Below are 22156 nucleotides of genomic sequence, written 5' to 3'. Positions count from 1 at the left end.
AACTTGATTTTGTAGGTAACACCATTCCACATAATTAATGAAATAGTCTAGTCAACTACTCCCTCCGCCCTTTAAAGATTGATTGATTTATGAGTATGTCTTTAAAAAAGAAGCTTAAGTATCATGCTTAATTTATCATGCTATCAGTGTCGCTTTTTATGAATTGAATAATTAGATTTTGGCAGAATTCTTCAATAAAGTTGGGGGATAAAAGGCAAGGTTCCTTGTTACCAAGAAAGTGAATCTGCTCAAATAATGGCTTAAGAGAATCGTATTCAAAGTGGGTCTATCCGTCTATAAATGCTCTAGAAACCCGCTAAATCCCCACAATTGTTCTTCTCCAAGCTGTTTATTGCCATGTGGAAAAGGCGCCTAAGGTTATTCCATAGGTTGTGCCAATCAGGATCAACGAGATGAAGCCAACTAGCCAAGTATGATTTTACAAACGACCATAAAGGAACAAACATGGGCACCTAAGTTAATGATGATGGAAAAGCAAAAGAAAAGGAAAAACAAAATTCTTCACTTGGCTTAAGCTATATTTTATGAGATAAGGCAAATCAAAGGTTTAAATGGTACATAAAACTGAACAGATTAACATCTAGCCGATTTGATATATCCCAGGTTTGCAACTAATCCAAATAACCATCTCACGCGCCCGACAATTGTAAACGCAAATCTTCTATTGGCACGCAATTAAAAAAAAGGAGTATGCCGAACGATGAGAATCGACACAACCCACTTAAACTCAGGAAAGGCCTTCATCATCCTCGTTTTCAAACTCGTCCATGTGGTCTAGGAGATAGTTAGCAGCCAGCTCCTCATTCTTGTTGCAAGCAAAGTAGACTTGTAGGACGGTGGCCCGTCTAAAGCCCATACCTTCAAGCTGCAACACCCAAAAAAATCATAAAAATAGGCAGAGTCAGAGCATTGAATACTACTTAAATCATTGGAAACTATAAACCCTGGCCTATGTAAACTACCTTCTGATTAGTAAACAGAAACCAGTGAAAGAATAAATTGTTCACTTTTCATCACATCCCATTACACAGTAAAAAATTCTTCAGCAACAAAGAGAGGAGAGAGAGGACGAGGAAAGGTGGGGAAAATGAAATCTGCATGTGGTTTGAATGAGGCATATGTGTCTTGCGATGACAAGTTACAACCCAAAACAATAGACGAATAATAAGAAGTTCAATAAACAGAGTACAGCAATAGTCACAAACCAAAAATGATCCACTTTCCATGATTCAGTTTCTAAAAAAGCCATGTACCACAATATCCAAATTTTTTCCTAAAGGTCATAACAGATGGTGCACATAGATTATTTATAATATCATACTTTCTATTTACATAGGACACACAAACTTGTTACTTCTACAAACATCATAAAAAAGGTTAGGCAATTAAAGTTTACCAGCTTTCTGATCACCATAAGTTGGTTTACATGAGATGTAAAATGATATAACAAGCAGGTAGTAGCAACTAGCAAGTGAGCTTTTAAATTTTTTCTATCTTTTAACTGCTTAATCCATATGAGCCCCAATATTATTCAGAACACTTGTGCCAAAAATTTAAGACCCATCCTAAATTTCACTGACACATAAAATGAAGCATAAACCTCTTCAGTTCTATTTATGACATATTTTCACAATGTAAAAACATAATAATAGAAGGGGGAAAAAAAAAAAACATACGCGTTCAATGGCTTCACGTTCCTCTGGTGTCACAGACACAGTCGGTGGCATTGAAGAGGCTAACTGCGAAAGAAGGTTTCTGCTCCAAACATATAAAAATAGTCAGAATCTATTAGATCTTCGGAATGGAAAAAATAGTGAAGATCTATAAATACCCTTCCCCTCCTTCAACAGGTTCGTTAATCAGGCGAAGAAAATCAGACTGGTGTTCTTGAATTAGCCGCATCAGTTGTGGATTCTGCTTCCCCAGTTCTTGAAGCATGGGCTGGACATGGTCGAAAAAACATATAAAACCTTACACAATAAATTCATATTTTTTAAAAATACATTACAAACTGAATACTAGAGCTCACCTGCAATATCTGGGGATTGGCTTGCACCATAGCTCGCAACGCTTGAAACTAAATCGAAGACATAATGATTCAGGATCAAGGAATTACACAATTCAGCAAATATACTAACATATATTGACTATTACCTGCTGACTATTACGGAGAAAATCCAATGAGCCAGCGCCAGCATTTGAACCCACACTGGGAACACCCTAGGTGAAAAACAATAACAAATGATGATAATAGAGGATAATTATAGACCAGAAATTATAGTACTATTTAAAAACTAACACATATGATAACCCATTGGCATACCTGTGGAAAGAGATCCAATGGACTTGCATTAGGGCCACCACTTGCTGGTACAGCTGCCTGAGGAGCCTGACCAAGAGGGTTCTGAGCAAGAGGATTACCAGCCGGAGCAAGAGGATTTGCAGCCTGCGCACCAGTAGTAGCTGCAGGAGTTCTGGCCACTGGAGCAACTTCAGCTTGCTCAGGAATTCCCTAAAAATGACAGACCAAGATTTTATATCAGCATGAATCAAGGAGAGAAAATAGTAACCATTAACATGACAGTAAATCATGCTGCATCAATTGGGGAAAACAGCTTTCCTGTAGATATATAAAGAATAAATCAAAAAGAAAATTCCCAGCTGCATTATAAGAATCATATCAGAGTACAATTCATGGCACAATGCCGAAGCAGAAGATTCTTTATCAAAAGAACCAAATAAGAGGCACTACAGAAGTCAAATGAAGCAACAGTGGATTGGCAAACATAATCCTGAACCATAAGATCTTTGCAAGAATTTTAGAATGAAGAAAGCACACTGTATGCTCGTTTATGAATTAAAGTGGGGGAGAGAAAACATCAAACAAGAATCAGTAGTATATAGACATACAGAGTACAAATATTCGACAGCCCTCTCCGGGTTGTTATAAGCAGCGCGTAGAGCACGAACAACAGTATCCCTGTCCCAACTTCCTCCACCCATATCAAGAATTTGCTGAATGGTGCTCTCCAAATTGCTTCCTGCAACTAAATTAGACGCAGCCTGGCCATAGACATTTGCATCCCCTCTGCATACAAGTAGATAAGTTAGTGTTTATAAATAAGTTCCACAACTTAGTTATTTTGATGGAAAACACTGCTGAGAAGGTCTAAGAAAGGGTTAAAACTCACGAAGCAGCAGCTGCAGCAGTCACGGCAGCTGCAGCAGCAACAGCAGAAGCAGCAGGCTCTGTAGCTGTCTGGGTCCTAAGATAACAGCATAACATTTGTAAGCACAGTAACAAAGAAAATATCATACAAGCCTAGCAACTTCCGGTATTTAATTTTAAAAAAAAGGTACACCAAAGCCTGGAACTTAAAAGGAAAATACTTCAGGAACTTACTGAGCTTGAGGTGCAACCGGTGCAGGCACAGCAGCTGCAGGTGTAGGGGCTGTTGTGCTCGGAGGCTGAGCCTAAATATATGAGCCACTTGTTATATCATAGGACAAACATTAAACTACAAAAAATAAAAAGTCAAAAATACCAGAAAGCATATCACAAAAGCTAAAAGCAAGGTAGCTTCACCTACACCACGTCAAGTAGATGGACAAGACAAGAAGCATGCAAATTCACAATAATGACAATAATAACATTCGTACATTACTATACGTCACCATTCACTCACCAAGAACACCATAATATAGCTACAACTCTACAATCTGAATCTTTAAAGCTTCCTTAGACAACCCCCTCTACATGTCAAATTGTTAACTTTGCCAAAGAGGAACATTCGGCAGCCAATTACAGAATCAAACCATCAAGGAAAAAATCTAATCACTGCAACAACTATAGCCATCAAAGCAAGATATTGAATATATTTAGGCCCCATTCATGTTTACTCGATACTTAACAAAAAACATAAAAGTTTCCTTGACAACATGTCACTAAACCACAATCAAGCATCATAGTACAATCCAGATTCAAAAAAATATAAATCAGATAATGTTAACTATGTCATCACACCACTTTATATAATTTATTGGCTAACCTGAGTAGCAGGTGCTGCTGACACGGAAGAAGCTCCAGCTGCAGCTGGCTTCTGCAATTAATAATATATACATAAGAGAATAACCATTAAATTTCAAGCTAAGTCATACAGACACCACAGTTAGCATGAAGCATTTTGGGATGTCCCAAATTTAAGTTAATCCCTAATTTTACAAAGCTTTTAATCTCTTACGCTAAATAAGTAGGAAATTACCCATACATGCTGATAATTATAAAAGATGGATTAACAATTGACCAGTTTAAACAAGCGTATTGTAATAATTCAAAACTACCAATCTTAATCTTTATATCTCTCAAATGCCACCTAGCAGTGATGCCACAAGAAATTCTTTTCATACAATTATAAGCTAAAAATAATATTAAAAATTCCAAAATTATACTTAAAAAAAATTAAATTGGACAGTGAAGGGATGTTCAAAATAAAAATAAGAAATACTTTAATGATACTAAAGGTACTGCATTGAGCAACGCACTGACAGAATAGACCACAAATCTCCAGCAACCATAATAAAAAGTATTAAGTTTGGCAAGGGGTCTTCATAGAACAACAAACACCGCCACTCATGTAACATTCAACAAGGCCCCTAAACCTAAGGTAAGACTATAGGGTGAAGAATCATTATTATTCAACAGAATTCTCTATCATGTGTGTGAATTGTGATAATACGAAAAAAAATAGCACTAATCAAGACAATTTCAACAAGCATTTATACCAACAATGTGAAGAGCCTACCTTACTTAACATGATAACAAGAAAACTGTTATCAGCAACTCCATTTTCTCCCAAAGTTGTTTCATCTTTAAGAACCTTTCCCTGATGGATGAGCATTTGCGAGGTAGCAGGATAGACATCTGCACCTTGTGCTTTCTCAATACTTTGCTTTACATTTGCAACCTAAACACGAAATTGGTGGTCAAGACCCAGCAGAAACACAAAAAAAATTGTGCCTCATATCAAACTCAAAGACAAGAATAATAGCACAGCTTATCCATTCACCATAAAACATAACCAAAAAGTATTAGAACTTTACATCAAAAGCTTAAAACACACATTAATAAACAACCAATTATCCTAATGCAATACACAAATAACCTATGGCTCAAAAACATCAAGAAAGACACCACAACGAAACCGTGCTCTGGACTTCCTCAGATGGAAAATTTAACTTAATTATACTACATTCTAACCCAAAAATTTCTCAAACTACTGTTCATCACAATAAACATCAATGGCTACATTGACATGCTGCCAAAAACAACCCATTACGACCACTCGTAGAGGTAATTGATGGTGATTCGCAATAGACGACATTAACTAAATTCCAACACTCCAATCATAAGAGATGCAGATACATCTAGCCACAAATCAACACAGTACGATATCCTAACTCGAAACGACAACAGAAAACTAAAAATCTTTCGCGTAAAACAACCCTTTTCTATCACCACACTTCAAAACCCTACCTTCTATCTCACAATCGCAAAAACCACACCAAATATCCATAACAACACACTATTTGATTACTACTACACTTAATTTCACAAACAAATAAACCCTAATCAAATCAATCAAAGACCCAAACATAAGCAAACACGCAATTCAATAAAACCTAATTCTCCCAACAACAAGAAACCCTTGAATTGACGAATTGGAACACTAATTAACGACGAAAAACACTAAACTCAAAAAAGAAAACCCTAAATTAGATCTAAACCAAACAAAATTCGCAAACAAAATTGAGTAGGGTTTTTTCAGTACGAAATCAATGAATAATCAAAACAACAAAAATCAAAGAAAGGGGATATACAGAATCATCGGAATTAGCTTCGATCTCGAAGTTAGTGCCCTTAAGAGTCTTGACGAAGATTTTCATCTTTTGATGAAGGAAAACCCTACCGTCGTCGTCGTCGTCGTCGCCGCCGGAGGAGAGAGAGTTGGAAACGGGTTTTATTAGAGGAAAAAAAATAAAAAGAAAAGATTTTCTCTCTCTAAAATAATTAAATTGAATATATTTATAGGCGGTGATGTCAAATGTGATGAGAGACTGTGTGGGATAGTGATTAGGTGATATACTTGCCTTGCGCAGTAGGATTCTTCTTATTTGAAAAAAAAAAAAAAAAAAAAAAAAAACCTAAATTAAAAAAATTGAGAAGAGTTCCAACCCCGTCAGTTGCAATGAGTTTTTTATGTTGGAACTGTCGGGGTGTGGGCAACCCTTGGACAGTTCGGAGACTCCGTAAATGGAGTATAGCAATAAGCCCGGATTTAGTCTTTATTTCGGAGACTAAAATTAGTAAAGAAGCGGTGGAAGGGGTTAAGGTGTGAATTGGTTATAGCAATGCATTTGGAGTCTCTAGTAGAGGAAGAGCAGGGGGATTGTGCATGTTTTGGAATGATGATGAAGTAGATTTTACTATTGTTTCTTTCTCCCAAAATCACATTTGTGGGGATGTGGTAAAGGATGGAATAAGGTGGAGGTTTGTTGGTGTTTATGGTTGGCCGGAGTCGGGTAATAAACACCAAACTTGGAGCTTAATTCGGCAGCTATGTGAGGAGGCCGATTGTCCTGTTGTTTTGGGGGGTGATTTTAATGAGATACTATCCTATGATGAAATTGAAGGAGGGGCAGACCGTGAAAGAAGAGAAGTACAAGGCTTTAGGGATGTTTTAGACTCTTGTGAGCTTCGAGATCTTGGCTTTAAGGGCCAATGGTGGACTTGGGAAAGAGGGAAGACAGTTAGAACAAGAGTTCGAGAACGGTTGGACAAATTCATTGCCTCGTCTTCTTGGGCAAATATGTACCCCCGAGCATCAGTTGAGAATCTTTTGAAGTTCAGCTCTGACCATGCACCAATAGTGTTACGCTTAACCCCTAAAGCTCGCAAAAGACGCAAAAGAAACAAGACTTTTAAATTTGAAACGGCTTGGCTTTTTGATGATTTTTGTGAGATGGAAGTGAAGAAGGTCTGGCAGTCCGCAAGTGAGAGGGACGTGGTGGGTAAGCTTGGGGCTACGGGGAGTGCATTGACTACTTGGAGTAAAGAAAAGTTTGATGATTTGGGGAAGCAAATTGAGGAGGTTGAGGCCGACTTAAAATTGGTGCAGCAAGACCGTGTTACTGCCGACTCTTGCGAGAGAAGTGTGGAGTTGGAACAAAAGTTGGATGACTTGTATCGAAAACATGAAGCATATTGGTTCTTAAGATCCCGAGTTTTGGAAGTAAGTGATGGAGATAAGAATACAAGTTACTACCATCACAAGGCCTCCCAACGGAAGAAGCGCAACATGATTGAAGGTTTGTATGATGGTGATGGTGTATGGCAGGAAGATGATGATCTCTTTGAAGGGATTGTCAGTTTTTTTTATTCGAACCTTTTTAATTCCTCAAACCCCACAGGTGAGAGTATTAATGAGGTATTGCAGCACATTCATCCGGTCATTTCGGATTCCTATAATGCTGATCTTATCCGACCATATACAAAAGAAGAGGTTCATGTAGCCCTGCTCCAAATGCACCCGTGCAAAGCCCCCGGCCCGGATGGTATGCATGCCATTTTCTATCAGAAATTTTGGCACATTATAGGTGATGATGTTTTTAATTTTGTTAGTAATGTGTTTATGTGGTATTTCTACTCTGGACCATGTGAACAACACTAATATAGCACTTATCCCAAAAGTGAAATCACCTACGAGTATGTCTGAGTATCGCCCCATAAATCTGTGCAATGTTTTATATAAATTAGTTTCAAAGGTGATTGTGTTACGGCTAAAGTCTATTTTGCCAAGTGTTATTACAGAAAATCAGAGTGCATTTGTTCCAGGACGCTTGATAACAGATAATGCTCTTATAGCTTTAGAGTTGTTTGATACAATGAGAAACCGTAGCAGGAGCAGAAAAGGGTCAATTGCGTTGAAACTTGACATGAGTAAGGCTTATGACAGGGTTGAATGGGGTTTTTTGAGAAAGCTTCTTCTCACTATGGGTTTTGATGGTCGATGGGTCAACTTGGTGATGCATTGTGTGACGTCAGTGTCATATTCCTTTATTATTAATGGTTGTGTTTGTGGGAAGGTTACCCCAACTCGGGGCCTGAGGCAAGGAGATCCACTCTCTCCCTACCTCTTTATTTTGGTGGCTGATGCTTTTTCCCATATGTTACAAAATAAAGTTCAGATTGGTGAGCTACATGGGGTTAAAGCAAGTAGGAGTGGCCCTGTTATCTCTCACCTTTTGTTTGCAGATGATAGTTTGCTTTTCACTCGAGCGACTCGACAGGAATGTGAAGTGATAGTTGATATACTCAACACATATGAAGTAGCATCTGGTCAGAAAATTAATTTTGAAAAGTCGGAAGTGTCGTTCAGTAGAGGGGTAAGTGTAGAGCAGCAAGAGGAACTTATAGGGATTCTTAATATGCAGATGGTTAACCGTCATAGCAAATATCTGGGAATTCCTACGATAGTAGGGAGATCGAAAAAAGCCATTTTCGGGGCACTACTTGACAGAATTTGGAAGAAGCTGATGGGGTGGAAAGAAAAATTACTCTCAAGGGCCGGGAAGGAAGTGTTATTGAAGGCGGTGATCCAAGCGATTCCAACATACTTAATGGGGGTGTATAAATTTCCTTCGTCAGTCATTCAGAGTATCCGGTCGGCCATGGCAAAAATTTTCTGGGGTTCGGGCTCTCAAAGGAAAATACACTGGAAATCATGGGATGTAATGTGTACGCCAAAATGTTTTGGGGGAATGGGCTTCAAAGACTTGGAGGTTTTTAATGTGGCTTTACTTGGTAAGCAAGCATGGAGGCTTATTCATAAGGAGGATTCTCTCCTTAGTAGAGTGATGAAAGCGAAATATTACCCCAATTGTTCTTTTATTGATTCGTATTTGGGCACTTTTGGGAGTTATTCTTGGAAGAGCATATGGAGTGCCAAGGCTTTGGTAAAAGAGGGGTTAATTTGGCGTATTGGGAATGGCACCATGGTTAATATTTGGAGAGACCCGTGGGTTGGAGATGATGAGGGAAGATTTGTGACAAGTCCGGAAGTAGAGGGGTTGAGTACTGTGAATGAACTTGTTGATTTCTCGAGAATGGAATGGAATGAGGAGCTCATCTCCTCTAATTTTAATGAAAGAGACACAAAGTGCATTCTTTCAATCCCCTTGGGTGCGCAAGCTTCGAAGGATACTATCACTTGGGCTTTTTCGAATGACGGTATGTACTCAACTAAGACATCTTATATGCTTGGTACTGGTTGCAACCTACACTAGTAGAAAAAAAGCATTAGGCACCGGTTCAAACCCGGCCTAAGGCACCGGTTTGAACCAGTGCCAATTTGGGGGGTGCCAAAAACCCAATTTTTAGCACCGGTTCAAAACCGGTGCCATAGGGTCAAATAGGCACCGGTTAACCGGTGCCATAACTTCTGTTTTTTTTTTTTTTTTTTTTGGGAATTAAAGTCAATTGGCACCCGTTTACCGGTGCCAATTCATGTATTTTTTTTAATTTTTTTTTTAGTTTGCTTTATCCACATACACACATAATATTTTATCCACTTAAATGAAATGAATATTGATCAAAATTGATCATTAAATAAGAAATATAATCAGAAACATATAACAAGCTTGAATAATACGAAATATATTGATGATTAAATTGTTATTTTACAATACAAAAAAATAAAATAAATTACAACATCAAAATCCAGAAAAAAAAAATTATAACATTAAAGAAAAAAAAAATTACACATCAAAGAATAAAAAAACTACAACATTGAAATCAAAATTCCAAAAGCAACACCTTGATTCTTCACCTGCATCAATTAAAACACCGACATTAATAAACTCACTGTAAACTAAAATTACGAAAATTAAGATTCAAACCCAGAAAAAAATTGAAATTCAAACCCAGAAAAAAATTAAGATTCAAACCTAGAAAAAAAATTAAGATTCAAACCCAGAAAAAAAATTGAAATCGCAAAAAAATTAAATCGAAAAAAAATTAAATAAAAAAATGCCCAGAAATAAAAAAACCCAGAAATGGAAATAAATTGAAATCGAAAAAACCCAGATAAAAAATAAAAATTAAAAAACCTAGAAATCGAAAAACAAAAAAACAAAATCGAAAACAAAATATATTAAAATCGAATAAACAAAAACAAAAATCGAAAAAAAATTCAAAATCAAACATAAGAAAAAAAAATTACAGAAATCAAAAAATAAAATATCAAAATCGAAAACAAAACATATTATAATCGAATAAACAAAAATCGAAAAAAAAAATCAAAATTGAAAACGGAAAAAAAATAACCCAGAAATCGAAAAACAAAAAATTAAAATCGAAAACAAAATGTATTACAATCAAAATCGAAAACAAAATGTATTAAAATCAAAATCGAAAAAAATAAATCAAAATCAAACCGGTTCGTGGTGTTGCATGTGCTCGTGGTGGTCTCCGTGGTGATGTTCGTGGTGGTCTTCGTGGTGGGCTTGAAGGAGAAGGAAAAGGAGACATGGTAGCGAAAGGGAAGGAGGAGGAGATGAGAAAGGGAAGGAGGAGATGAGAAAATCTGGTGAATGATGAGCGAAAGACGAGGAGATGAGTGGTGAATGATGAGCGAAAGAGGAGGAGAAGAGGAGAGAGAAAGAGAAGGAGAGAAGCGGCTTGAGTGTAGGGTTTGGGGGGGGGCCTTTATATATGGGAGGTTTTTTTTTTATAATTATAATAATGCTGAACCGGTTTTTTTTATTAATTGAGGAGCGGTTCAATTGGCACCGGTTCAAACCGGTGCCATTTTAGTTTTTGGCACCGGTTCAGGCTAAACCGGTTCCTTTTCTCTTCTTCTAAAATCCCGCCCATTTCTAGACCGATTTTGGGCACCGGTTTAGCCTGAACCGGTGCCATATGGGGGGTGCCTAATGCTTTTTTTCTACTAGTGCTAGACCAATTTCACCAAGCATGGTCTGCTATATGGGGGCTGGATGCATCGCCAAAAGTAAGACATTTTTTGTGGCGATTGTGTACAAATACGCTGCCTACAAAGAGCTTATTGAAATACCGTCATATGGTGGACGTTGCTCACTGTCAGTGGTGTGGTGAAGAGGACGAAACTGCTGCTCATGCAATCTTTCACTGTGTGCGTGTGAAGGAGCTATGGGAGGAGAGTGAGTGTGTTGCTGCTGTGCTTCAAGAAGGTGAATCTATGTGTGATGTTCTTGTGCGTTGGGGTGAGGTAGGGAGGAAAGTTAAGCAACGGGCTTCAATCCTTGCTTGGGTGATTTGGATGGAAAGAAATGATAAAATTTTTAGCGACAAAACCACCCCCAATGATGTCTTGCTTGCGAGAGTATATAAAGCCGTAGAAGAACATGGGTTATATAGCAAGAAAGTATATGCAGTTTCAGCAGCAAAGCAACAAGCTAGCAGCAACAAATGGAACCCGCCACCTGTAGGGGTTGTGAAGCTCAATTCGGATGCGTCATTGAGTGAGGAAGGTTGGGTTGGTATGGGTGTTATAGCTCGCGATAGTGAAGGTAATGTGCTCTTTGCTGCCACAAGACGAGTTAAAGCTTGGTGGCCTCCGGGGATTGCTGAAGGGAAAGCCATGCTTCTTGCTGTAAAGCTGGCTAAGAGGTTTGGGTATGACAATGTCATACTTGAATCGGACAACCAAGTTCTCATAACTCGCCTCACTAAAGCTTCTGTCTATTTATCAGATTTCGATGTAGTTTTGGAGGATATTTTGTCTACCAGTAGTGCTTTTATGTCTTTTCTTTGGTCTCATGTTAAAAGGGATGGTAACATTGTTGCCCATCACCTTGCTAAGCTAATGCCATTTGGTGTTGAACAGGTTTGGGTGAATCATTGTCCTGTAATGATCTCCCCTTATGTACTCTCGGACAAATTGTCCATTGATTAATTAATGCATTAGCCCGACTTCCCCTCAAAAAAAAAAAAAAAAAAAAAAAAATTATCTTGGTATTTTCTAAAAAAAATCTTTGGGAAAGAAAAATATCGGGTTTATGATATACGCTAGTTTTTGTGCCCCGGCGATGCCCGAGTAGTTTATGGACTTTTAAGATAAAATTATACTATTATAATTCAATTTGATTGAACATAGAATTCTAAATTAACTTTTTTTTTGCTACAAAGTAGCTCTATATTAAATTTATTATTTGGTATTTTACCGAAGAAATAATTCTAAACTAATAATCTTATTCTAAAATTCTATCCTAATTTGATTGAAAATAGAATTTTTACCTAATAATTTTTATCTTATGAAATCTATCCAAGGTGGCGTGATACTTGACAGTTTTTTTTTTTTTTTTTTTTTTTTATCATATGAAGTCTATTTAAATCTATTTCATTTGGATATTTTATGGAATATAATTGTCAAACTGGAATATGATATAAGGTATAAATAGTTAATAGATTATTGTTGTAAAATTTTAATATTAGTGTGTGAAAATTACTAGAAAACTTTTTATATCCTATAAACATTAAAATCATATTAGGTTAAAAGCCATTTCAAATTGACTAAAAGTTATCTTAAAATTGTTTTAACACTAATATGATCGTAAATCAAGTGTACATATAAAGTTTTACCAAGTATTTCCTAAAACCTCCACTTATATTGTAATTTCGTTGTCATATGCCCTATCCAAAATGTTGATGAAAAGGAAAATTATGGTCATTCGGTTTTACCCCTACATTGTGAAGCTCAAGCTTGTTTGCTCAGCTTGCAATAGACTTCATGCTCGATTACAATCCATCCTCATGGAATTTGCAAAATCTTGTGGATGTACTCCTTTAAATTTATGATCATTATTAACGAATAATACAAGTACTCCGTAATAAAAATTAGAAAGCTTATATGTTGGTGCAACATCCACAAGTTGAATGCCATGAAGTGCACACGACATGTCACATTAACTCACAAGTCAGTAAGTCACAACTATAAGACTTGTAATCTTGCTTTTCTACAAGTTTTCAATTACAACGTTTAAACTCATCCTCAACCCTTTTACTTGTTCCCCTACTTTCTGCTTCTCAATACGCTCCATTTCTCTCTCATCCTAAAGGTTATTTATTTATTTATTTATTTATTTACGGAGTATTTTTTTTGATATTGCCGACCTTGCTCAACCTGGAGATCTTCTTGTTGCTCTTCAAATTCCTCACTCTTTTACTAGTTTTTATACATTTGAGTTTAATTATTTCTGATTTTGATTTCTTAATTTTTAGAAACTAACTTCAAATTTTTAAATCACCGTTTATAAGGTTTGTTAGTAACGGATTTTAATTTGGCTGATGAAACTTTAATTTTAATCGATTTTTATTCTTAAAGAGAGTTTTGTATTTTAATCAATTATTCTTAAATTTTTTTTGGTGGATTCTGCATTTTGCTATTAACTTTATTTTCTGGTTTTGTAAGGTGCTGATATTGGGATTAATAATCTGAATTCCTTGTCCAGGAGCCTTTAATAGCAGCAGATTGGAGCAACATTGATTTGGTTTCATGATTTGTAGTATGCTTCAAGGTATAATTTCTTCCTTTTTTTTTGGTTTGAATTTAATGTTTAATCCGATTGTCATTTATATGCATTATTAATTTATTATGGGTATGTGGAATAATGATAATCTGTATTCAATTATTGTTGGTTTGTATGATTTTGACACTAAATTTTACAAGTTGCTTTGAAGTTGAAGCATTAATGAAATAGCATAGAATGCTTGTTGAATTTGGAGTATTGGGCCATATACATGTTGAATTTCAAGTCTGGGTTTGTTGATCTTGTTGTTTTTTGGTTTATTTTGGTGGGGAAGGAAGATCAGTGGTGGCATTGAGAAATTAAAACCTTAAAAATTAACATATACACAGTTTGGGTTTTAGTATTTTACTCTGAAATTTAGCATGTTAGTTTACTTCCTGTTTTTGTTTATTATGATGATAATTTAATTGTATGTTTGCTAATTTTTGCTAGAAATCTGGTTCAATTAAAGTATTTCCTGTTGATTTCATGATCCACTAATTTTATTTTATGAAATAAATCTGGGCACATCATACTTAACTTTTTCCTATACAGATGAATTATTTTTCCTTGGTGATATAAAAATGGATTTTATTGGTGAATCTTTCTAATGCTTGAATTCCTTGTTGTTTTATTTTTCTTGGTCATAGACCATGCTTATTTCATTGTTGGTTTTAGTACTTTGCTTCTAAACTTGGGTTTATGTTAGATTAAGATTCTTCTTCTGTTGTTGATCTATACACAATTATAACTCGAATCAAAGATAATATATGAATATAAATATACTTATTGTTGGTTTGTTGTTAGTCACTTGTCCTCTTTATCCATTAATTCACTTCAAGTCGTTAATGTTGATATTTTGTTGAGTATGCTCTTTCAAAACAGCTAACTCTGCTATTGTCAAAATCAGACTAGTCAGGATTTAGAACCTGAGGTCCTTTTGGGTGTTTATGGCCTTCTCTCTCTCTTTTTTTCTTTTCCTAGATGAACTAATTACCTTTTTTCATTCTTTGAATGATTCCTGCCCATGATTCTGTGATTTATGATCAGCAGGTAAGCTGGCTTCGTAGGTCAACCGGACCTATTCTTTTGAATCCAATTATTTTTGTACTTGCCTTCCACTTTATCCTAAACCTTGCGTCAAAATTTCTTATCCTCATTTTTTGAGTAATTTAAGCATTAAAGAGCCATCTATCTTAGTTGTGGGGATGTAAATCTTTATTAAACACTAGGTCAAAGGTAACAACTTTTTCTTAGTCCATCTTTACAGTTGTTAACATGTAGTATTCTAAAACTTTAGGATTTCTTCCTATTCCTTTAATCTCCTAGCTTCCACTATATTAATTTGTTTGATATTTGAAGCAAAAAACTGATTTGCATGCTGAACCCGACCCGTCTTCATATTTTGCCCTCACTATAAATAATTAGTTGCCTTCTTTGTAGTTTACTTGATGTCTGTCCTAATTACTAATGCATAATATTTAGTCACTTTTGGGTTGTTCTAAGTTCTAACTTCAATATTCCAAAAGCATACATTTTAAATATTTGCGTCTTTATGAACAGATAGCAACAGTGAGTCCCACAAATGGGATGTGAGTTATAGCATTGCCCTCGGTTTAGGGTAACTTTTTGCCTTTTTTGGGTAACTTAAAACATAATACAATTTTTCTACAAATAGACAATAAGTAAAGTTGTATAAAGGTAATTTAATTACATTCATTCACTAATATTTGATTTTTAGTCATTTAAAATGTGATTCTTTACTAATAAAGCGTAGATAATTTTTATTTGTATCGGGTAACTTTTATGCATATTGGGGTAACTTTTATTCATTTCAGAGGTAACTTTTGATCACTTTATGCTATCTTTATAATAGATATACAATAATTATTGTACACCCGATTTTTTAAAAAGTTTGTGCCCTTCAAACCCCAAAATGCCCCTCCGCCAACTACACTCGATTAGTCCACAACTCCATATTCTCTCCCCAACTCCATATTCTCTCCCCAACTCCAAATAACAGAAATTTTATAACAACATTTTGTTGGTTGAATCTAGCGTACTTTTGAAACAGTTTCTGAGCCTTCTCTCCTCCATTGAAGCAGCTTCTGAAGTAAGATCTCTTTTTTTAAATCATCAAATGTCAATTAATTTCACAACATAGTGCAAATCGTCAATTTTATCCAATTTAGGGCTCTTCAATTGTGGATTGATTATTGAAGCAGTTTGTTACTTAAATGTTTGTGGAATTGTGAATTTGCGATTGTTACTTGCTGATACCTGATTTTTATGCTTTTAGTTTCAAATAATCATGATGTTAATGGTATATGTTTCATCAAATTTGTGAAATTTTAATGGTAGGGAAACACGATTTGTTGGTCTGAAAAACACAAATCTTTTAAAGACCTTGATTTTGAACATGTTGGTCTTTTTCTCCTGTTATCGGGCATTGATTAGTACATTTATTGTATTGTCTCAATAACGTTGTGCAAAAATTGGCACTAAACTATTGACATTGATTGATATTTGCAACAGTATCCCATATAATAGCATTGCATAATCATAGGACTGAATGACTGATGATATTTCTGCTTTTTTATTTTTTATTTATTTATTTTTTTTTAATATATTTGAGTTTCATATGTGTTATTTTTTCCCTTTGTGATACTACGGAGTATTTTTCAACACATTGAATCTTTGTACTTCTAGGCCTTGCTTAAAAAACCATGATGGATTTGTGGGGGAAAATGTAAAAAAAACCGGTGTTTTGTGCGGTGAGCTTGGCAGTGCGAGATGGGGAGCAAAAAGGAAAGAAAGGTCATTATTATTGATCAGAATGACAAAAATCCATGGTGGTGGTTACTTAACAAAGGTTTTGGAGCCTTGTTCTTGTGCATCTCCCTTTTCGCGTTGCTAGTTAGGCTAGCTGTTTCACTTCATCCTTACTCTGGTGCTGGAAATCCCCCAAAATTTGGCGATTTTGAAGCGCAGAGGCATTGGATGGAGATTACTACTAATCTTCCTGTTAAGGAATGGTATCATAATAGCACTGCCAATGACTTGAGCTACTGGGGCCTCGACTACCCTCCACTGACTGCCTATCAGAGCTATGTTCATGGCATCTTCTTGAAGTCATTTCTCCCTGAATCTGTTTCCCTTTTCACTTCTCGTGGTCACGAGTCTTATCTTGGGTGAGTTGTTTCTGGCAGATTCCTTAGTATTACACATTTACACAGCTCTCTGAGGATCCTACAGTGGTAGACTAGAAGTTGCCTTTCGAACTGATTGTTTCTCCATTTCCTGTAGAAAGCTGCTGATGAGATGGACAGTCTTATCTTCTGACATATTGGTGTTCCTGCCTGCCGTATTTTACTTTGCTCTATCATATAGCGCTAGCCGCCCTCGCAGGCATCAGAGTGATGTAGCTTGGCTTGTGGCAATGATTTTACTGAATCCATGTCTTATTGTTATAGACCATGGCCATTTCCAGGTTCTTCTCCCCTTCTCCTGTAATATTTTCGATACTGAATGTTTATTAGTATTGACTCATTAACTTTATGTTATTTTCCAGTTTGTATTGACTCATCAAGTTTATGTCATTTTCCAGTTCAACTGTATCAGCTTGGGTCTCACTATTGGTGCTGTTGCAGCTATTATCTCCAGTAGAGAGCTGGTAGCTTGTGCTTTGTTCACTCTTGCTTTGAGCCATAAGCAGGTGCTTCCTTATCCCTTCCTTAGTCAAGACATCCTATGTGAGCAGGGCCTGAACTTGGTTGGCCCCTAGTTCAGGCCCCAGCAGCGAAACCAGTCCAGCCTTTTTTCTGTTTAATTTAATGTAAATTGTTTGTGAAGGGATTGGAATTACAAACAAGCATTGGTCTAATGTTTGAAACCTCCATATTATGAATTTATCTCTATGGTTCAAATTTACCCCCTCCCGCTATTTTCCCAAACAACTATATTTATTTTTTGGATGCAAGTTTGGCCACTGCATGTGAAACTATCCAAATCCCTTGCTTGATTTGTTCAAATTTTTATCATTAATGCATTTATGATGTACTTTTGACTTATGGCTTGAGTTTATGCATTTCTTGTAAAGATAAAAGGTAACACAGGAATGCTGGTTATCCATTTGTCTTACATGTTACTCGTAGTTGTTAGTGACCTATTTCCCTTGTTTTTTTGTTAATCTGTATAAAGGAGAAATTGGGCCGCCATTTTTCTGAAGAAGATGTAGTGTGCTCTTTCAAATATGAATTGGTTGATGTATTATAGGAGATACAAAGAGCAGAGAAAAAAATGCTTTAAGAATTTAATTCAAATTTTCTTTCCTTAATTAAGAATGAGCCTTTGCATTCAACCCTGTTTGGCATAGGCAAGAACTTGTTAAGGGCTTGTTTGACATCATTTTTTGTTTTCAGTTTCCTGTTTTTTTGAAAACTAAAAACCAAAAACAGGAAACAAGAAAAAGGTGTTTCCACTTTTCTGTTGTCAGTTTTCAAAATTATCATGATTTTAATAAGTCTAAATATTTTTTGATTCGTTATGTGACATATATAATATACTTTTAAAAAACAAAAAACCAAAAAACAGAAAACCACAGCAATGCCAAACGAACCCTAAGTAGGTCGCTGCGTTTAAATTAAACTGACTTGTGTTACAGCTGTCTTTTCTTGTGTTTTGAAGTCGTTTAATTCATTGTTTTCTGACAGATGAGTGCATATTTTGCTCCAGCATTTTTCAGCCATCTCCTTGGTAGATGCTTAAAGCGTCGCAATCCTTTCCTTGAAGTGTCAAAACTGGCCTTGGTTGTCATTGGAACATTTGCTGTAGTCTGGTGGCCATATCTGCATTCAAAAGAAGCCTTTTTAGAAGTATGAAATAGTAAACCTTCTCATGCCCTTCTGCTAAGTACTTGTTAGATGGTATTTATCGCCATTTACTTGTTCATAATTATGGATGAATGCACAGTGATCTCTTCTTTTTCACTTTTAAACTCTTCTGTTTATTAAATTGTGTTGCTTGTGGTGGAAGCAGCATGCTTTTGTATAACTGTTAAAATTAAACTGCTGAATTATTATCTTATGATTTATGATTTGTTTCTAATTGCCCTGTCGTATGCAAAGCATAAAGTTTCTTGGACTTTCCACTTTTTAACTTTTATTTATTTATTTATTTTATGAATTTAGAATTTGTGATATTTTGAAGAGTGTTATGACTCTGGCTTGCATTTGATTGGATACTATCCTATCTCCTCGAAACCCATGATGAAAATCTTCCTTGCTTTCCCCTTTGGAAGAAACCTCCACAATGAAACATAAGATAAAGAACACGTTTTTGTTGCGAATTGGGTTCTTGATGACAAACATCTTATAACATTCTGTGACCAAGTGACTGTACTTCTTAATTAATGAAACCGCGGTCTTCTTATTAAATTTTTAAAATGTGCAGGTTCTGGCCCGTCTTGCTCCCTTTGAGAGAGGAATTTATGAGGATTATGTTGCCAACTTTTGGTGCACTACATCAATTCTAATTAAGTGGAAGAAACTTTTTGATAACCAGTCCTTGAGGCTTATTAGCCTTGTAGCCACCGTGTCAACTTGTTTGCCTTCAATGGTTCAGCAGATAAAGGATCCAAGTAACAAAGGATTCCTCTATGCCTTACTTAATAGTTCCTTCTCATTTTACTTGTTTTCATTTCAAGGTAAGCTTTAATTCACTTTCATCTTATTGACCATTACATTTTGATGATTTTAGCACTTATTGCTGAACTTCTTATATTCATGGCATAATTCTGCAGTCCATGAGAAGTCAATCTTACTGCCTCTTCTGCCAGCAAGTCTATTGGCTCTTGAAGAACCTTTGGTTTTCAGATGGTTAACTCATTTTGGGTTATTCTCGATGTTTCCACTCCTATGTCGTGACCGGCTTGTTTTGGCATACATCGCACTCCTCTCTCTCTTCTACCTCCTCTTTTATGCTCCCAGGAAGAAAGACTCAGGGAAGATCAGATCATTTATCACCTTCAAATTATTAGTCATGAGCCTTCTTGTTTTTTGCTCTTTCGTGCTCCACGTAGTTTACATGGTTATGAATCCTCCAAAAAGGTATCCTTTCCTATTTGAAGCTATAATTATGTCTGTTTGCTTCTCTCAGTTTGTTTGGCTCGCACTTTATACCAATACAAAGCAATGGCTGCTGCATAAACAGCCTACTTCATTAGAAAAGGATAAGAAACTTCGTTGATCTCGTTTATGATTAATTGTTTCTAATATAACATTTAAACATGCCTTTTTAATGATATATTGTTGATGAATTTAAGTTTAAGCGTTTCTGATTTGGAGCATCAGGCTTTTTTATTTCTTTGTACAGACATACCTGGCCTTGTTTCTTTAGTTCCAGTCTATTTATTAACAGTGTACTAGGCTTATCATCTTGTATGAAATTTCTATTCCATGTACATTTATAGAAGTCGCTATTTCACAAACATCCAAGGAGAATTAAACCTTACGGTTAGTGACAGTTGCTTGACGGCATTATGATTGTTTGTTTCCTTTAGCTATACTTCAAAGTATCGTGACAATTGAAGGTATTTATGCGGTATTTATTCTCAGTCAGTAAGATTATAAATAGTGTACACTTGCAATCACAATGAAATTTGGATAAAGCTACCAACTATAGCCGTTTTGGTAGGTGTAGTAATGAAATTGTTATGTGTTTGCTTGAAGCAAGTTGTTTTTGAAGATGGGTTGGTAAACTTAAATTGGTTGAGAGGATGAAGATCTATTCTTGACATGTAATACGACCTTTGGTTGAGATGAAGTATAAGTTAGGATAGCCTTACTCTACCTTTAGTGGATAAGGAATAGGGAACTACCGACTCAGGAGCTAGAAATAGCAGTCCAGACCTGATCCTCGAGATTTTAACAAACTAAACTAGTTGACAACCAGCTTTGCTCGGCTACCTCATTGTAAGATGTGGACCAACTAGATGTTTGCAATTGGTAACTCCTATCCGTCCTAGACAAGTGCACAATAACTCTTAAAGAAAGAATGTGTAGCCTGTTTATTAAATGACATATAAATGTTACGTAGAAGGAACGATGAAGAATGGAAGTCAAAAACCTGCGTCCTTACCAAATTCAATGCATTCGTCTCATCTATTCATCGCATTACATTCTTCTGTCAAAAAGGGCAAAAATTTAATTGTATAGTGACAACACCTTGCACATCAATTTAGCTGTGAATTACTACTCCGTATAAAATTTCTCAAACAAGTTTTTAATGATATACAAGTACTCCGTAACTAATGTTTCAAAAAAAAAAAAAAAAAACAAAAAAAAAAAAAAAAAAAACCAACTCCATAACTAATTACTCCGTATTACGTAGACAATGTTCGGATTATTGTATTTATTCACGTAGAATGAGATTGATTTTTATTATATTCGGAAATTAATTTGATGAAAAATAAAATTGTAATTGAATATAAGATTTAAATATTATGAACAATATTTTATACGATTTGTTTAATAACATTTTATGATCATTACGGAGTACTATGTAATTTGTTTAAAGTGTTAGTTATTTCTTTTTCCTTCAATGATTTATTTAATTTCATATCTTAGATTTATAACATTATAGACAAATACTAGAATTTGTTATATACACTATATAATATACGGAGTAAAAGATACAGAGTACTAATATAATGGTAAAAATTACTCGTAGTTAGTAGTTCACTAGTTCCTTTACCTCTTAAGTTGGAGGATGTGAGTTTCAACTTCAAGGCTTGGTTTAAAATTTTCTCATTATGTGAAGGAGTCTACAAATGCTAAACCTTTCAAGGAATGGCAAAGTATGTACGGAGTACCAGAATATTGTAATTGAGTTAAATAATTCTACTTTAATTATTTTTTCTCCTATAAAGTACTATTTCTACTGTTTCAGGTACACATAATTGAATTGTTTCAAAAAAAAAAAAAAAAGTACACTTAATGAATACTTGTATTGAATTTTTATTATTATTATTATTTATTATTATTCGAATGACTTGTGAAGTTGTGATTGTATAGTGTTGGGCCTGAATTGCAGTTGTTTTGTCCAAAAATAAAGCAGCAATTTCTTCAGAAAAAATGAAATAAAAAATAATACGAGTTGGCCCAATTCTATAGAATCTCATTGTTCATCGATTGTACCCAACTTGTATAGTGTATAATTACACCCCTTTTACAATCTATCTTATATTATTATACTAAAAGACAAGCGCCTCAATGTGAGGATGACAAATGTCACTCTCTCATTGGCTTATATTAAGTATAAAATATATCTATATAATTATTGTTTACATATTCAAGCATAGTATTTTTGTTAAACTTCAAACAATAAAAGCAAGTTTCTATACATGTATAAGATTTTCATGATTTCCTAACATAACTATTGACTTAATTTTTTTATAATAAATATATACTTGCTAATACTAGAAATATTCCATAAAGTATTTCCAATCTTTATTTATAGTCAAGTTAAAGAATAA

At 35.3% G+C, this 22156-nt stretch overlaps 3 protein-coding genes and 1 long non-coding RNA gene across 5 annotated transcripts; 2 read left to right on the top strand and 2 right to left on the bottom strand.

Moving 5' to 3' along the window:
- Window positions 1-360: 360 nt before the first annotated feature.
- On the bottom strand, window positions 361-6093 carry LOC110720418 (ubiquitin receptor RAD23d-like). Its single transcript, XM_021899451.1, has 12 exons — window positions 5899-6093; window positions 4824-4985; window positions 4071-4121; window positions 3425-3495; window positions 3213-3287; window positions 2932-3109; window positions 2345-2533; window positions 2176-2241; window positions 2051-2098; window positions 1853-1962; window positions 1698-1776; window positions 361-886 (listed from the first exon to the last, which is right to left on the bottom strand). The coding sequence occupies exons 1-12, from the start codon at window positions 5962-5964 to the stop codon at window positions 749-751; spliced, it is 1233 nt and encodes a 410-aa protein (XP_021755143.1). The 5' UTR covers window positions 5965-6093; the 3' UTR covers window positions 361-748.
- A 3610-nt stretch (window positions 6094-9703) lies between these two features.
- LOC110720284 lies at window positions 9704-10606 on the bottom strand. The gene is made up of 2 exons (XR_002511303.1): window positions 10513-10606; window positions 9704-9905 (listed from the first exon to the last, which is right to left on the bottom strand). It is a non-coding gene; the product is annotated as an uncharacterized LOC110720284 (long non-coding RNA).
- A 550-nt stretch (window positions 10607-11156) lies between these two features.
- Window positions 11157-12011, top strand: LOC110720310. The gene has a single exon (XM_021899312.1). It carries the CDS (start codon window positions 11157-11159, stop codon window positions 12009-12011), a length of 855 nt encoding a protein of 284 aa, XP_021755004.1.
- Window positions 12012-13032: 1021 nt separating this feature from the next.
- Window positions 13033-20112, top strand: LOC110720416 (probable dolichyl pyrophosphate Man9GlcNAc2 alpha-1,3-glucosyltransferase). Of its 2 annotated transcripts, XM_021899449.1 has the most exons (8): window positions 13033-13173; window positions 13567-13632; window positions 16333-16814; window positions 16930-17113; window positions 17231-17338; window positions 18336-18497; window positions 19075-19327; window positions 19424-20112. In XM_021899449.1, exons 3-8 carry the CDS (start codon window positions 16417-16419, stop codon window positions 19867-19869), a joined length of 1551 nt encoding a protein of 516 aa, XP_021755141.1. In that variant the 5' UTR covers window positions 13033-13173; window positions 13567-13632; window positions 16333-16416; the 3' UTR covers window positions 19870-20112. The 2 variants fall into 2 exon arrangements, with proteins under 2 accessions (XP_021755141.1, XP_021755140.1); XM_021899448.1 differs by lacking the exons at window positions 13033-13173; window positions 13567-13632 and adding an exon at window positions 15573-15736.
- The last annotated feature ends 2044 nt before the right edge of the window (window positions 20113-22156 follow it).

The sequence above is a fragment of the Chenopodium quinoa genome, unplaced genomic scaffold (assembly GCF_001683475.1).
Source record: "Chenopodium quinoa cultivar QQ74 unplaced genomic scaffold, ASM168347v1, whole genome shotgun sequence".
NCBI lineage: Eukaryota > Viridiplantae > Streptophyta > Magnoliopsida > Caryophyllales > Amaranthaceae > Chenopodium > Chenopodium quinoa.
Note: the sequence above shows the minus strand (reverse complement) of the source record. Positions and strands in the feature narration are given on the sequence as shown.

Excerpts from the sequence above, each read along its gene's own strand:
- LOC110720310 (XM_021899312.1), top strand. The coding sequence starts at position 11,157 with ATGGTGGACGTTGCTCACTGTCAGTGGTGTGGTGAAGAGGACGAAACT.
- LOC110720416 (XM_021899449.1), top strand. The coding sequence starts at position 16,417 with ATGGGGAGCAAAAAGGAAAGAAAGGTCATTATTATTGATCAGAATGAC. Across the intron at positions 17,339-18,335 it reads TTGCTTTGAGCCATAAGCAG|ATGAGTGCATATTTTGCTCC; the intron begins GTGCTTCCTTAT and ends GTTTTCTGACAG. Across the intron at positions 19,328-19,423 it reads TTACTTGTTTTCATTTCAAG|TCCATGAGAAGTCAATCTTA; the intron begins GTAAGCTTTAAT and ends ATAATTCTGCAG.
- LOC110720418 (XM_021899451.1), bottom strand. The coding sequence starts at position 5,964 with ATGAAAATCTTCGTCAAGACTCTTAAGGGCACTAACTTCGAGATCGAA. Across the intron at positions 4,122-4,823 it reads TTGTTATCATGTTAAGTAAG|AAGCCAGCTGCAGCTGGAGC; the intron begins GTAGGCTCTTCA and ends TATTAATTGCAG. Across the intron at positions 2,534-2,931 it reads CTGTCGAATATTTGTACTCT|GGAATTCCTGAGCAAGCTGA; the intron begins GTATGTCTATAT and ends TGTCATTTTTAG.